This window comes from Rutidosis leptorrhynchoides, chromosome 4 (genome assembly GCF_046630445.1).
Source record: "Rutidosis leptorrhynchoides isolate AG116_Rl617_1_P2 chromosome 4, CSIRO_AGI_Rlap_v1, whole genome shotgun sequence".
In the NCBI taxonomy this organism is placed as follows: Eukaryota; Viridiplantae; Streptophyta; class Magnoliopsida; order Asterales; family Asteraceae; genus Rutidosis; species Rutidosis leptorrhynchoides.
In genome coordinates, this window is record NC_092336.1 from 147,487,891 (window position 1) to 147,503,672 (window position 15,782).

A 15,782-nucleotide genomic window follows, 5' to 3' on the forward strand; every position below is an offset into this window, starting at 1 on the left:
TCCATGGCTTATTTGGAAAAGGACATGGAGGCTAAAATGAAAGTGGAGAGAACCCGTGTCGATAATCGGTTTGCTATGATGGACTACCATCTCAACGTGCTCGGAGGCAGGGTTGATAACTTCTATAACAACCTTGAGTACCTTGATGATAAGCAGAAGGAAAAGAATGAAAAAGTGGAGAAGTTCATGAAAGATGCCCAAAACACTCTCAAGGACAAAAAGAAGAAGGGTCCCGATCCTAAGTAGGAGTCATATCTACTAGGATATCTATCCATGTTTTTCCATTCCTTAGTTGTTAATTTTAAATTCATAGTTGATTGTAACGGCTTTGCCTGCGTATTTCCCTTTTTCAGTTCAGTGTAATAAAGAGGATTTCCCTCTAGAACTTATTAATAAAAGTTGTTATGTGTTTTAATGACTTGCCTTGAATTTATTACTACAAGTGTTATATGAACTTAATGATCACCTGTCATAAAATGTTTAGACGTTACCACTCTATTCATCTAACTCAATTTGTCTATGTCTCTTGAAGGAAATGGTTCGACCACGAGCTCCAGCTACTCCAACTTATACCTTAACTGCAGAACAATTCCAGCAGCTACTCGCTGCAACTCGAGGCAGAGGTGCTGCTCAAGCTCCGCCCCACAATGTTACTTGCTCTTACAAAAATTTTATGGATTGCAAGCCTACATCTTACAATGAAACTGAAGGACCAATCGAATTGATTCGTTGGTTCGAGAAACTTGAATCCGTGTTTCGTATCAGCAACTGTTTAGAAGCTGATCATGTTAAGTATGCCACCCACACCCTTTCTGGGAGTGCTCTGACCTGGTGGAATGCCCATTGCCAAACTGTAGGGATTGATGTTGCTAACGCTACTCCATGGGATACCGTCAAAAGAATGATGACCGATAAGTACTGTCCTAGGAATCAGGTCCAGAAATTGGAGGCCGAATTCTATGGACACGTGGTAAAGAATGACGACATAGAGTCATATAATCATCGTTTTCTGGAACTAGCATCCTTGTGTCCATCTATGGTCACCCCCTTATACAAGATGATAGAAAAGTATGTTGAGGGTCTACCTTCTGATATCCAGGGGAATGTTATATCTGCTGGTAAGGAAACTATTGAGGGTGCTATGCTGTTAGCCCAAGATTTAGTTATGGCTGCTAGAAGAAAGAAGGCAATTAGTAAACCAACTGAGGTAAGTGAAATGTCCCGTTCATATTAATTATAAACGTTCCATATTAATTCATTTCGTTGTGAGGTTTTGACCTCTATATGAGACGTTTTTCAAAGACTGCATTCATTTTTAAAACAACCATAACCTTTATTTTATCAATAAAGGTTTCTAAAGCATTACGTAGATTATCAAATAATGATAATCTAAAATATACTGTTTACACACGACCATTACATAATGGTTTACAATAGAAATATATTACATCGACATATGTTTCTTAAATGCAGTTTTTACACAATATCATACAAACATGGACTCCAAATCTTGTCCTTATTTTAGTATGCAACAGCGGAAGCTCTTAGTATTCACCTGAGAATAAACATGCTTTAAACGTCAACAAAAATGTTGGTGAGTTATAGGTTTAACCTATATATATATATATATATATATATATCAAATCGTAATAATAGACTACAAAATTTCATATTTCAATACGCATCCCATACATAGAGATAAAAATCATTCATATGGTGAACACCTGGTAACCGACATTAACAAGATGCATATATAAGAATATCTCCATCATTCCGGGATACCCTTCGGATATGATATAAATTTCGAAGTACTAAAGCATCCGGTACTTTGGATGGGGCTTGTTAGGCCCAATAGATCTATCTTTAGGATTCGCGTCAATTAGGGTGTCTGTTCCCTAATTCTTAGATTACCAGACTTAATAAAAAAGGGGCATATTCGATTTCGATAATTCAACCATAGAATGTAGTTTCACGTACTTGTGTCTATTTTGTAAATCATTTTTAAAACCTGCATGTATTCTCATCCCAAAAATATTAGATTTTAAAAGTGGGACTATAGCTCACTTTCACAGATTTTTACTTCGTCGGGAAGTAAGACTTGGCCACTGGTCGATTCACGAACCTATAACAAATATATACATATATATCAAAGTATATTCAAAATATATTTACAACACTTTTAATACATTTTGATGTTTTAAGTTTATTAAGTCAGCTGTCCTCGTTAGTAACCTACAACTAGTTGTCCAACGTTAGATGTACAGAAAAAAATTGATATATATTATCTTGAATCAATCCATGACCCCAGTGTATACACGTCTCAGGCTAGATCACAACTTAAAGTATATATTTTTTTTTGGAATCAACCTCAACCCTGTATAGCTAACTCCCACATTACAGCATATTGAGTGTCTATGGTTGTTCCAAATAATATATACACATAGGTCGATATGATATGTAAAAACATTTGCATACGTGTCTATGGTATCCCAAGATTACATAATATATTAGAATACATGTATAATACAATATAAGTTAGCTAGGATATGATTAATATAGATTTGTTACCAATTTTCACGTTGCTACAACAAGAAAAATTATCCAATCTTGTTTTACCCATAACTTCTTCATTTTAAATCCGTTTTGAGTGAATCAAATTGCTATGGTTTCATATTGAACTCTATTTTATGAATATAAACAGAAAAAGTATAGGTTTATAGTCAGAAATATAAGTTACAAGTTGTTTTTGTAAAGGTAGTCATTTCAGTCGAAAGAACGACGTCTAGATGACCATTTTAGAAAATATACTTCCACTTTGAGTTTAATCATGATTTTTGGATATAGTTTCATGTTCATAAGAAAAATCATTTTCCCAGAAGAACAACTTTTCAATCAAAGTTTATCATAGTTTTTAATTAACTAACCCAAAACAGCCCGCGGTGTTACTACGACGGTGTATGTCCGGTTTTACAGTGTTCTTCGTGTTTCCAGGTTTTAAATCATTAAGTTAGCATATCATATAGATATAGAACATGTGTTTAGTTGATTTTAAAAGTCAAGTTAGAAGGATTAACTTTTGTTTGCGAACAAGTTTAGAATTAACTAAACTATGTTCTAGTGATTACAGGTTTAAACCTTCGAATAAGATAGCTTTATATGTATGAATCGAATGATGTTATGAACATCATTACTACCTTAAGTTTTCTGGATAAAGCTAATGGAAATGAGAAAAATGGATCTAGCTTCAAAGCATCCTTGGATGGCTTGAAAGTTCTTGAAGCAGAATCATGACACGAAAACAAGTTCAAGTAAGATTTCCACTCGAAATAAGATTGTTATAGTTATAGAAATTGAATAAAAGTTTGAATATGAGTATTACCTTGTATTTGAAAGATATCTTACTGTAAATAAGAAAGATTTCTTGAGGTTTGATGATCACTCTACAAGATTGGAAGTAAGCTAGCAAACTTAGAAGTATTCTTGATTTTATGAAACTAGAACTTGTAGAATTTATGAAGAACACTTAGAACTTGAAGATAGAACTTGAGAGATATCAATTAGATGAAGAAAATTGAAGAATGAAAGTGTTTGTAGGTGTTTTTTGGTCGTTGGTGTATGGATTAGATATAAAGGATATGTAATTTTGTTTTCATGTAAATAAGTCATGAATGATTACTCATATTTTTGTAATTTTATGAGATATTTCATGCTAGTTGCCAAATGATGGTTCCGACATGTGTTAGGTGACTCACATGGGCTGCTAAGAGCTAATCATTGGAGTGTATATACCAAGAGTACATACATCTAAAAGCTGTGTATTGTACGAGTACGAATACGGGTGCATACGAGTAGAATTGTTGATGAAACTGAACGAGGATGTAATTGTAAGCATTTTTGTTAAGTAGAAGTATTTTGATAAGTGTCTTGAAGTCTTTCAAAAGTGTATGAATACATATTAAAACACTACATGTATATACATTTTAACTGAGTTGTTAAGTCATCGTTAGTCGTTACATGTAAGTGTTGTTTTGAAACCTTTAGGTTAACGATCTTGTTAAATGTTGTTAACCCATTGTTTATTAAATCAAATGAGATGTTAAATTATTACATTATCATGATATCATGATGTATTAATATATCTTAATATGATATATATACATTAAATGTCGTTACAACGATAATCGTTACATATATGTCTCGTTTCAAAATCATTAAGTTAGTAGTCTTGTTTTTACATATGTAGTTCATTGTTAATATACTTAATGATATGTTTACTTATCATAATATCATGTTAACTATATATATATATCCATATATATGTCATCATATAGTTTTTACAAGTTTTAACGTTCGTGAATCGCCGGTCAACTTGGGTGGTCAATTGTCTATATGAAACATATTTCAATTAATCAAGTCTTAACAAGTTCGATTGCTTAACATGTTGGAAACACTTAATCATGTAAATAACAATTTTATTTAATATATAAATAAACATGGAAAAGTTCGGGTCACTACAGTACCTACCCGTTAAATAAATTTCGTCCCGAAATTTTAAGCAGTTGGAGGTGTTGACGTATCTTCTGGAAATAAATGCGGGTATTTCTTCTTCATCTGTTATTCTCGTTCTCAGGTGAACTCGGGTCCTCTACGAGCATTCCATCGAACCTTAACAATTGGTATCTTATTTTGCTTAAGTCTTTTAACCTCACGATCCATTATTTCGACGGGTTCTTTGATGAATTGAAGTTTTTCGTTGATTTGGATTTCATCTAATGGAATAGTGAGATCTTCTTTAGCAAAATATTTCTTCAAATTCGAGACGTGGAAAGTGTTATGTACAACCGAGAGTTATTGAGGTAACTCAAGTCGGTAAGCTACTGGTCCGACACGATCAATAATCTTGAATGGTCCAATATACCTTGGATTTAATTTCCCTCGTTTACTAAATCGAACAACACCTTTCCAAGGTGCAACCTTAAGCATGACCATCTCTCCAATTTCAAATTCTATATCTTTTCTTTTAATGTCGGCGTAGCTCTTTTGTCGACTTTGGGCGGTTTTCAACCGTTGTTGAATTTGGATGATCTTCTCGGTAGTTTCTTGTATTATCTCCGGACCCGTAATCTGTCTATCCCGCACTTCACTCCAACAAATCAGAGACCTACACTTTCTACCATATAGTGCTTCAAACGGCTCCATCTCAATGCTTGAATGATAGCTGTTGTTGTAGGAAAATTCTGCTAACGGTAGATGTCGATCCCAACTGTTTCCGAAATCAATAACACATGCTCGTAGCATGTCTTCAAGCATTTGTATCGTCCTTTCGCTCTGCCCATCAGTTTGTGGATGATAGGCAGTACTCATGTCTAGACGAGTTCCTAATGCTTGCTGTAATATCTGCCAGAATCTTGAAACAAATCTGCCATCCCTATCAGAGATAATAGAGATTGGTATTCCATGTCTGGAGACGACTTCCTTCAAATACAGTCGTGCTAACTTCTCCATCTTGTCATCTTCTCTTATTGGTAGGAAGTGTGCTGATTTGGTGAGACGATCAACTATTACCCAAATAGTATCAAAACCACTTGCAGTCCTTGGCAATTTAGTGATGAAATCCTTGGTAATGTTTTCCCATTTCCATTCCGGGATTTCAGGTTGTTGTAGTAGACCTGATGGTTTTTGATGTTCAGCTTTGACCTTAGAACACGTCAAACATTCTCCTACATATTTAGCAATATCAGCTTTCATACCTGCCCACCAAAAATGTTTCTTAAGATCCTTGTACATCTTCCACGTTCTAGGATGTATTGAGTATCTGGTTTTATGAACTTCTCTAAGTACCATTTCTCTCATATCTCCAAATTTTGGTACCCAAATTCTTTCAGCCCTATACCGGGTTCCGTCTTCCCGAATATTAAGATGCTTCTCCGATCCTTTGAGTATTTCATCCTTTAAATTTCCCTCTTTTAAAACTCCTTGTTGCGCCTCCTTTATTTGAGTAGTAAGGTTATTGTGAATCATTATATTCATAGATATTACTCGAATGGGTTCTCTGTCCTTTCTGCTCAAGGCGTCGGCTACCACATTTGCCTTCCCCGGGTGGTAACGAATCTCAAAGTCATAATCATTCAACAATTCAATCCACCTACGCTGCCTCATATTCAGTTGTTTCTGATTAAATATGTGTTGAAGACTTTTGTGGTCGGTATATATAATACTTTTGACCCCATATAAGTAGTGCCTCCAAGTCTTTAATGTAAAAATAACCGCGCCTAATTCCAAATCATGCGTCGTATAATTTTGTTCGTGAATCTTTAATTATCTAGACGCATAAGCAATCACCTTCGTTCGTTGCATTAATACACAACCGAGACCTTGCTTTGATGCATCACAATAAATAATAAAATCATCATTCCCTTCAGGCAATGACAATATAGGTGCCGTAGTTACCTTTTTATTCAATAATTGAAACGCCTTCTCTTGTTCATCCTTCCATTCAAATTTCTTCCCTTTATGCATTAATGCAGTCAAGGGTTTTGCTATTTTGGAGAAATCTTGGATGAATCTTCTGTAGTAACCAGCCAATCCTAAAAATTGACGTATATGCTTCGGAGTTTTTAGGGTTTCCCACTTTTCAACGGTTTCGATCTTTGCCGGGTCCACCTGGATACCTTCTTTGTTCACTATGTGACCGAGGAATTGAACTTCTTCCAACCAAAATGCACACTTTGAAAACTTAGCGTACAATTTTTCTTTCCTCAATACTTCTAGCACTTTTCTCAAATGTTCTTCGTGCTCTTGATCATTCTTTGAGTAAATAAGTATGTCATCGATGAAAACAATGACAAACTTGTCAAGATATGGCCCACACACTCGGTTTATCAGGTCCATGAACACAGCTGGTGCGTTAGTCAATCCAAACGGCATAACCATAAACTCATAATGACCATAACGCGTCCTAAAAGCAGTTTTTGGAATATCATCCTCCTTTACTCGCATTTGATGATATCCAGAACGTAAATCGATCTTCGAATAAACCGACGAGCCTTGTAGTTGATCAAATAAGTCGTCAATTCTCGGCAGTGGATAACGGTTTTTGATGGTAAGTTTGTTCAACTCTCTGTAGTCAATACACAACCTAAATGTACCATCCTTCTTCTTGAAAAACAAAACAGGAGCTCCCCATGGTGATGTGCTTGGTCGAATGAAACCACGTTCTAATAGTTCTTGCAGTTGGCTTTGCAGTTCTTTCATCTCGCTGGGTGCGTGTCTATAAGGAGCACGAGCTATTGGTGCAGCTCCTGGTACAAGATCTATTTGAAATTCAACAGATCGATGTGGAGGTAGTCCCGGTAATTCTTTCGGAAATACATCGGGAAATTCTTTTGCGACGGGAACATCATTGATGCTCTTTTCTTCAGTTTGTACTTTCTTGACGTGTGCTAGAACAGCATAGCAACCTTTTCTTATCAGTTTTTGTGCCTTCAAATTACTAATAAGATGTAGCTTCGTGTTGCCCTTTTCTCCGTACACCATTAAGGGTTCTCCTTCTTTTCGTACAATGCGAATTGCATTTTTATAACATACGATCTCTGCTTTCACCTTCTTCAGCCAGTCCATGCCAACTATTACATCAAAACTCCCTAACTCTACTGGTATCAAATCAATCTTAAATATTTCGCTACCCAGTTTAATTTCTCGATTCCGGCATATATAATTTGCTGAAATTAATTTACCGTTTGCTAATTCGAGTAAAAATTTACTATCCAACGGCGTTAATGGACAACTTAATTTAGCAAAAAAATCTCTACTCATATAACTTCTATCCGTACCCGAATCAAATAAAACGTAAGCATATTTATTGTCAATAAGAAACGTACCCGTAACAAGCTCCGGGTCTTCATGTGCCTCTGCCGCATTAATATTGAAAATCTTCCGCGGCCTTGTCCCTTCGTGTTCTCCTGGTTTGTGCAATTTCTAATAATGTGGCCCGGTTTTCCACATTTATAACAAACTACATTGGCATAACTTGATCCGACACTACTTGCTCAGCCATTACTCGTTCCGACACCATTTGCTCCTTTCGTTCTGTTAACCCCTGGTCTGTACACCTCACACTTCGATGCGCTATGACCATTTCTTTTACACTTGTCACAAAATTTGGTGCAGAACCCCGAGTGATACTTTTCACACCTTTGGCATAGCTACTTCTGATTGTTGTTGTTGTTGCGGTTGTTATTGTTGTTGGGATGATTGTTGTAGTTGTTGTTGTTGTTGTTTTTGTTGTTGGGCCGTTTGTTGTAGTTGCGATTGATGTTACGATTGTTGGGATAGTTGTTGCGATTATTGTTGTAATTGTTGTTGTTGTTGTATTGATGATTCTTATCACCGTTTTCCTTCCACTTTCTTTTGACTTGCTTCACATTGGCCTCTTCAGCCTCCTGTTCTTTAATTCTTTCCTCAATCTGGTTCACTAGTTTGTGAGCCATTCTACATGCCTGTTGTATGGAGGCGGGCTCGTGTGAACTTATATCTTCTTGGATTCTTTCCGGTAATCCTTTCACAAACACGTCGATCTTCTCTTCCTCATCTTCGAACGCTCTCGGACACAATAGGCACAATTTTGTGAATCGTCTTTCGTACGTGGTAATATCAAATCCTTGGGTTCGTAACCCTCTAAGTTCTGTCTTGAGCTTATTGACCTCGGTTCTGGGACGGTACTTCTCATTCATCAAGTGCTTGAATGCTGACCACGGTAGTGTGTAAGCATCATCTTGTCCCACTTGCTCTAGATAGGTATTCCGCCATGTTAACGCAGTACCTGTGAAGGTATGCGTAGCGTACTTCACTTTTTCCTATTCAGTACACTTACTTATGGCAAACACCGATTCGACCTTCTCGGTCCACCGTTTCAATCCGATCGGTCCTTCGGTTCCATCAAATTTCAAAGGTTTGCAGGCAGTGAATTCTTTGTAGGTGCATCCTACACGATTTCTTGCGCCGTTAGCTGCATTGCTAGATTCGGAGTTATTGTTGGTATGTAGCGCAGCCTGTACTACAGATATGTTTGTAGCAAGAAAGGTACGAAATTCCTCTTCGCTCATATTCAAAGTTTGTCGAGTAGTCGATGCCATTTCCTTCAAATAGTCTAATGAAACAAGTTAATCATACAGAATATTAAGAGTAGTCAATAGTATCTCGTAGCATAATATGAACTCATTTATAAAAGCTTTTTCTTCATATTAGCATTTTATAAGTTTAAATTCGGGTAGTACCTACCCGTTAAGTTCATACTTAGTAGCTAATATACAATTCAACTACAACAATTCTATATGAAAAACTGATTATAATAATATTTCGCGTTCAAACTTTCACACAATATTTTACAAACTTACAATACCGCTTATTTTACATATAGCATGAAATATAGCACACAATAACTTTGATACAAGATAGTTTTGAAGATAATTCTAGCTAGTACACAAGTCGTTCAGCAAAGGCAATAAAGACACGTAATTCATACGTCCAGAAACAAGTCTTGCATTCTGGTTTTACTAGGACTACTTCCCATCCTTGGTCTTGTGGAACATAACCGTTATGGCCATTGATAAGACAGCGTGTTGTAACGTCGTCAAAGGGACGAGGGTTACGTAATGTCCAACAGTCCCGTAACAACCTAAAAACCTCATTTCTTACCCCAATTACCGACTCCGTCACTTGTGGGAACGTTTTGTTTAATAGTTGTAGCCCGATGTTCTTGTTCTCACTTTGGTGAGAAGCGAACATTACTAACCCATAAGCATAACATGCTTCTTTATGTTGCATGTTAGCCGCTTTTTCTAAATCACGAAGTCCTATATTCGGATATATTAAGTCAAAATAATTTCTTAACCCGTTGCGTAAAATAGCATTTGGGTTCCCCGCAATATATGCGTCAAAGTAAACACATCGTAACTTATGGATTTCCCAATGTGATATCCCCCATCTTTCGAACCAAAGCCTTTTATAAACCAAGGCATTCTTGGAACGTTCTTTGAATGTCTTACAAACTGATCTCGCCTTAAATAGTTGTGCCGAGGAATTCTGACCGACTCTAGACAAGATTTCATCAATCATGTCTCCGGGTAGGACTCTTAAAATATTGGGTTGTCTATCCATTTTGTGTTTTTATACTGTACAATAGACAAGAGTTAGATTCATAAAAAAAATACTTATTAATACAAGAAATTTTTACATATATCATAAAGCATAAGCACACTATATTACATATATTATACCACACGAATACAACTATCTTATTCCGACTCGATCGTTTCTTCTTCTTCGGTTTTGGTTCGTTTTGCCAAGTTTCTAGGGATATATGATGTTCCCCTAATACGAGCCATCGTTTTCCACATTGGTTTAGAAAAACCTGGTGGTTTAGAGGTTCCCGGGTTATTGTCACAACTTAAGAAATACGGGTGTTGACGATACATATAAAGTTCATCGGGTTTGGAATCAAATTTCTCTATTTTTATGCCCTTTCCCTTATTGTTCTCTTTTGCCTTATTAAATTGTGTTGGGGTAATTTCTATAACATCATCGGATTGCTTGTCGGGATCCGATTCATCGGAGAATTGGTAATCCTCCCAATACTTTGCTTCCTTGGCGGAAACACCATTGACCATAATTAACTTTGGTCGGTTGGTTGAGGATTTTCTTCTACTTAACCGTTTTATTATTTCCCCCACTAGTTCTATTTCTTCTTCCGGTTCCGATTCTTCTTCCGGTTCCGATTCTTCTTCCGGTTCCGACTCTTCTTCCGGTTCCTCTTCGGGAACTTGTGAATCAGTCCACGAATCATTCCAATTTACATTTGACTCTTCATTATTATTAGGTGAGTCAATGGGACTTGTTCTAGAGGTAGACATCTATCACATAATATCAAACACGTTAAGTGATTAATATATCACATAATATTCACATGTTAAAAATATATAGTTTCCAACAAATTTTGTTAAGCAATCATTTTTCAAATAAACACGGTCGAAGTCCAGACTCACTAATGCATCCTAACAAACTCGATAAGACACACTAATGCAAAATTCTGGTTCTCTAAGTCCAACGCTCGGATACCAACTGAAATGTACCGTTCATATTGATTATAAACGTTCCATATTAATTGATTTTGTTGCGAGGTTTTGACTTCTATATGAGACGTTTTTCAAAGACTGCATTCATTTTTAAAACAACCATAACCTTTATTTTATCAATAAAGGTTTCAAAAGCATTACGTAGATTATCAAATAATGATAATCTAAAATATACTGTTTACACACGACCATTACATAATGGTTTACAATAGAAATATATTACATCGACATATGTTTCTTAAATGCAGTTTTTACACAATATCATACAAACATGGACTCCAAATCTTGTCCTTATTTTAGTATGCAACAGTGGAAGCTCTTAGTATTCACCTGAGAATAAACATGCTCTAAACGTCAACAAAAATGTTGGTGAGTTATAGGTTTAACCTATATATATATATATATATATATATATATATATATATATATATATATATATATATATATATATATATATATATATATATATATATATATATATATATATATATATATATATATATATATCAAATCGTAACAATAGACCACAAGATTTCATATTTCAATACGCATCCCATACATAGAGATAAAAATCATTCATATGGTGAACACCTGGTAACCGACATTAACAAGATGCATATATAAGAATATCCCCATCATTCCGGGACACCCTCCGGATATGGTATAAATTTCGAAGTACTAAAGCATTCGGTACTTTGGATGGGGCTTGTTAGGCCCAATAGATCTATCTTTAGGATTCGCGTCAATTAGGGTGTCTGTTCCCTAATTCTTAGATTACCAGACTTAATAAAAAAGGGGCATATTCGATTTCGATAATTCAACCATAGAATGTAGTTTCACGTACTTGTGTCTATTTTGTAAATCATTTATAAAACCTGCATGTATTCTCATCCCAAAAATATTAGATTTTAAAAGTGGGACTATAACTCACTTTCACAGATTTTTACTTCGTCGGGAAGTAAGACTTGGACACTGGTCGATTCATGAACCTATAACAAATATGTACATATATATCAAAGTATATTCAAAATATATTTACAACACTTTTAATACATTTTGATGTTTTAAGTTTATTAAGTCAGATGTCCTCGTTAGTAACCTACAACTAGTTGTCCAACGTTAGATGTACAGAAAAAATTAATATATATTATCTTGAATCAATCCACGACCCAGTGTATACACGTCTCAGGCTAGATCACAACTCAAAGTATATATATTTTTGGAATCAACCTCAAACCTGTATAGCTAACTCCCACATTACTGCATATAGAGTGTCTATGGTTGTTCCAAATAATATATACACATGGGTCGATATGATATGTCAAAACATTTGCATACGTGTCTATGGTATCCCAAGATTACATAATATATTAGAATACATATATAATACAATATAAGTTAGCTAGGATACGATTAATATAGATTTGTTACCAATTTTCACGTTGCTACAACAAGAAAAATTATCCAATCTTGTTTTACCCATAACTTCTTCATTTTAAATCCGTTTTGAGTGAATAAAATTGCTATGGTTTCATATTGAACTCTATTTTATGAATCTAAACAGAAAAAGTATAGGTTTATAGTTAGAAATATAAGTTACAAGTCGTTTTTGTAAAGGTAGTCATTTCAGTCGAAAGAACAACGTCTAGATGACCATTTTAGAAAACATACTTCCACTTTGAGTTTAATCATGATTTTTGGATATAGTTTCATGTTCATAAGAAAAATCATTTTTCCAGAAGAACAACTTTTAAATCAAATTTTAACATAGTTTTTAATTAACTAACCCAAAACAGCCCGCGGTGTTACTACGACGGCGTATGTCCGGTTTTACAGTGTTCTTCGTGTTTCCAGATTTTAAATCATTAAGTTAGCATATCATATAGATATAGAACATGTGTTTAGTTGATTTTAAAAGTCAAGTTAGAAGGATTAACTTTTTTGCGAACAAGTTTAGAATTAACTAAACAATGTTCTAGTGATTACAGGTTTAAACCTTCGAATAAGATAGCTTTATATGTATGAATCGAATGATGTTATGAACATCATTACTACCTCAAGTTTTCTGGATAAAGCTACTGGAAATGAGAAAAATGGATCTAGCTTCAAAGGATCCTTGGATGGCTTGAAAGTTCTTGAAGCAGAATCATGACACGAAAAAAAGTTCAAGTAAGAGTTCCACTCGAAATAAGATTGTTATAGTTATAGAAATTGAATAAAAGTTTGAATATGAGTATTACATTGTATTAGAAAGATATCTTACTGTAAATAAGAAAGATTTCTTGAGGTTGGATGATCACTCTACAAGATTGGAAGTAAGCTAGCAAACTTGGAAGTATTCTTGATTTTATGAAACTAGAACTTGTAGAATTTATGAAGAACACTTAGAACTTGAAGATAGAACTTGAGAGAGATCAATTAAATGAAGAAAATTGAAGAATTAAAGTGTTTGTAGGTGTTTTTGGTCGTTGGTGTACGGATTAGATATAAAGGATATGTAATTTTGTATTCATGTAAATAAGTCATGAATGATTACTCATATTTTTGTAATTTTATGAGATATTTCATGCTAGTTGCCAAATGATGGTTCCCACATGTGTTAGGTGACTCACATGGGCTGCTAAGAGCTGATCACTGGAGTGTATATACCAATAGTATATACATCTAAAAGCTGTGTATTGTACGAGTACGAATACGGGTGCATACGAGTAGAATTGTTGATGAAACTGAACGAGGATGTAATTGTAAGAATTTTTGTTAAGTAGAAGTATTTTGATAAGTGTCTTGAAGGCTTTCAAAAGTGTATGAATACATATTAAAACACTACATGTATATACATTTTAACTGAGTCGTTAAGTCATCGTTAGTCGTTACATGTAAGTGTTGTTTTGAAACCTTTAGGTTAACGATCTTGTTAAATGTTGTTAACCCATTGTTTATTAAATCAAATGAGATGTTAAATGATTACATTATCATGATATCATGATGTATTAATATATCTTAATATGATATATATACATTAAATGTCATTACAACGATAATCGTTACATATATGTCTCGTTTCAAAATCATTAAGTTGGTAGTCTTGTTTTTACATATGTAATTCATTGTTAATATACTTAATGATATGTTTACTTATCATAATATCATGTTAACTATATATATATATCCATATATATGTCATCATATAGTTTTTACAAGTTTTAACGTTCGTGAATCGCCGGTCAACTTGGGTGGTCAATTGTCTATATGAAACCTATTTCAATTAATCAAGTCTTAACAAGTTTGATTGCTTAACATGTTGGAAACACTTAATCATGTAAATAACAAATTCATTTAATATATAAATAAACATGGAAAAGTTCGGGTCACTACAGTAAGGACAGGGGATAACAAAAGAAAGTTTGACAATCAGAGTAATAGTCCCACCCAGAACTCAGGTAAGAAGCCAGCTGATGGGAAACCTAGATGTAACCGATGTGATAAAAACCACTATGGGAGATGTATGGTACCGTGCACCAACTGCAAGAAAACAGGTCATCTTGCCAAAAACTGTAGACTTCCTGCTGCTACAGCTTCTGTCGCAAAGGCCTATTTCCCTACCTGCTATGGTTGTGGGGGAAAAGGTCATATCAAGCCTAACTATCCAAAGAAGAAAACTGATGCTAGTAATGCTAAAGGCGGGGCTTTTGTCATGACTACTGAAGAAGCCCCTGATGATGATGAAGTGATAACGGGTACGTTCCTTGTTAACAACTTCTACGCTACTGTTCTATTTGATTCTGGTGCTGATAGAAGTTATGTGTCTACTGAATTTTGTGCCTTATTCACTGAAAAACCGCAAGCCTTAGAAATTAAGCGTCTTGTAGAAGTAGCAAATGGTAAACTTATGAAAGTAGACAGTGTTTATTAAAATTGTGATCTGATTCTAGCCGACAAACACTTTAAGATAGACTTATTGCCAGTCGAGTTGGGAAGCTTTGATGTAGTTGTAGGGATGGATTGGTTATCCCCAATAAAGGCGGGAATTATGTGCTTTGATAAAACCATTAACACTCCCCTTGAGAATGATGAAACCTTAATCATTTAAGGAGAAAAGAGTGGTTCCAAATTTAACCTCATTTCATGCATCAAAACCCGCAAGTACCTAATGAAAGGATACCAAGCCATTCTAGCTCATGTGAAGGAAGTCAAGCCGGATGAGAAACGAGTTGAAGATGTACCGATAGTTAGAGACTTTCCTGAAGTTTTTTCTGAGGAACTCCCTGGTCTCCCTCCCCAACGGCACCTATTGCAAAGGCACCATACCGATTAGCTCCATCAGAGATGAAGGAATTATCCAACCAACTACAGGAACTCTTAGACAAAGGTTTCATTCGTCCTAGTTCGTCTCCGTGGGGAGCACCCGTTCTCTTTGTTAAAAAGAAAGATGGCACGTTGAGAATGTGTATCGATTACCGTGAACTCAACAAGCTGACCATTAAGAACCGTTACCCACTTCCGCGTATTGATGATCTGTTTGACCAACTACAGGGTTCAAGTGTCTATTCGAAGATTGATCTTAGGTCAGGTTATCATCAATTGAGGGTCAAGGAAGCTGATGTTTCTAAGACTGCTTTTCGAACTCGTTATTAACACTATGAGTTTCTT

The 15,782-nt window shown here is 35.2% G+C and overlaps 1 protein-coding gene across 1 annotated transcript; it reads left to right on the top strand.

Moving 5' to 3' along the window:
- Window positions 1-535: 535 nt before the first annotated feature.
- Window positions 536-15,222, top strand: LOC139841113 (uncharacterized). The gene is made up of 3 exons (XM_071831346.1): window positions 536-1,207; window positions 14,548-14,869; window positions 15,065-15,222. Exons 1-3 carry the CDS (start codon window positions 536-538, stop codon window positions 15,220-15,222), a joined length of 1,152 nt encoding a protein of 383 aa, XP_071687447.1.
- Window positions 15,223-15,782: the final 560 nt, after the last annotated feature.

What these genes read in the sequence shown, in the direction of transcription:
- LOC139841113 (XM_071831346.1), top strand. Translation starts at nt 536, where the DNA reads ATGGTTCGACCACGAGCTCCAGCTACTCCAACTTATACCTTAACTGCA. An exon ending in CAATTAGTAAACCAACTGAG is followed by an intron (nt 1,208 to 14,547) that starts GTAAGTGAAATG and finishes TTTGACAATCAG; the next exon opens with AGTAATAGTCCCACCCAGAA. An exon ending in TGATGATGAAGTGATAACGG is followed by an intron (nt 14,870 to 15,064) that starts GTACGTTCCTTG and finishes ATCTGATTCTAG; the next exon opens with CCGACAAACACTTTAAGATA.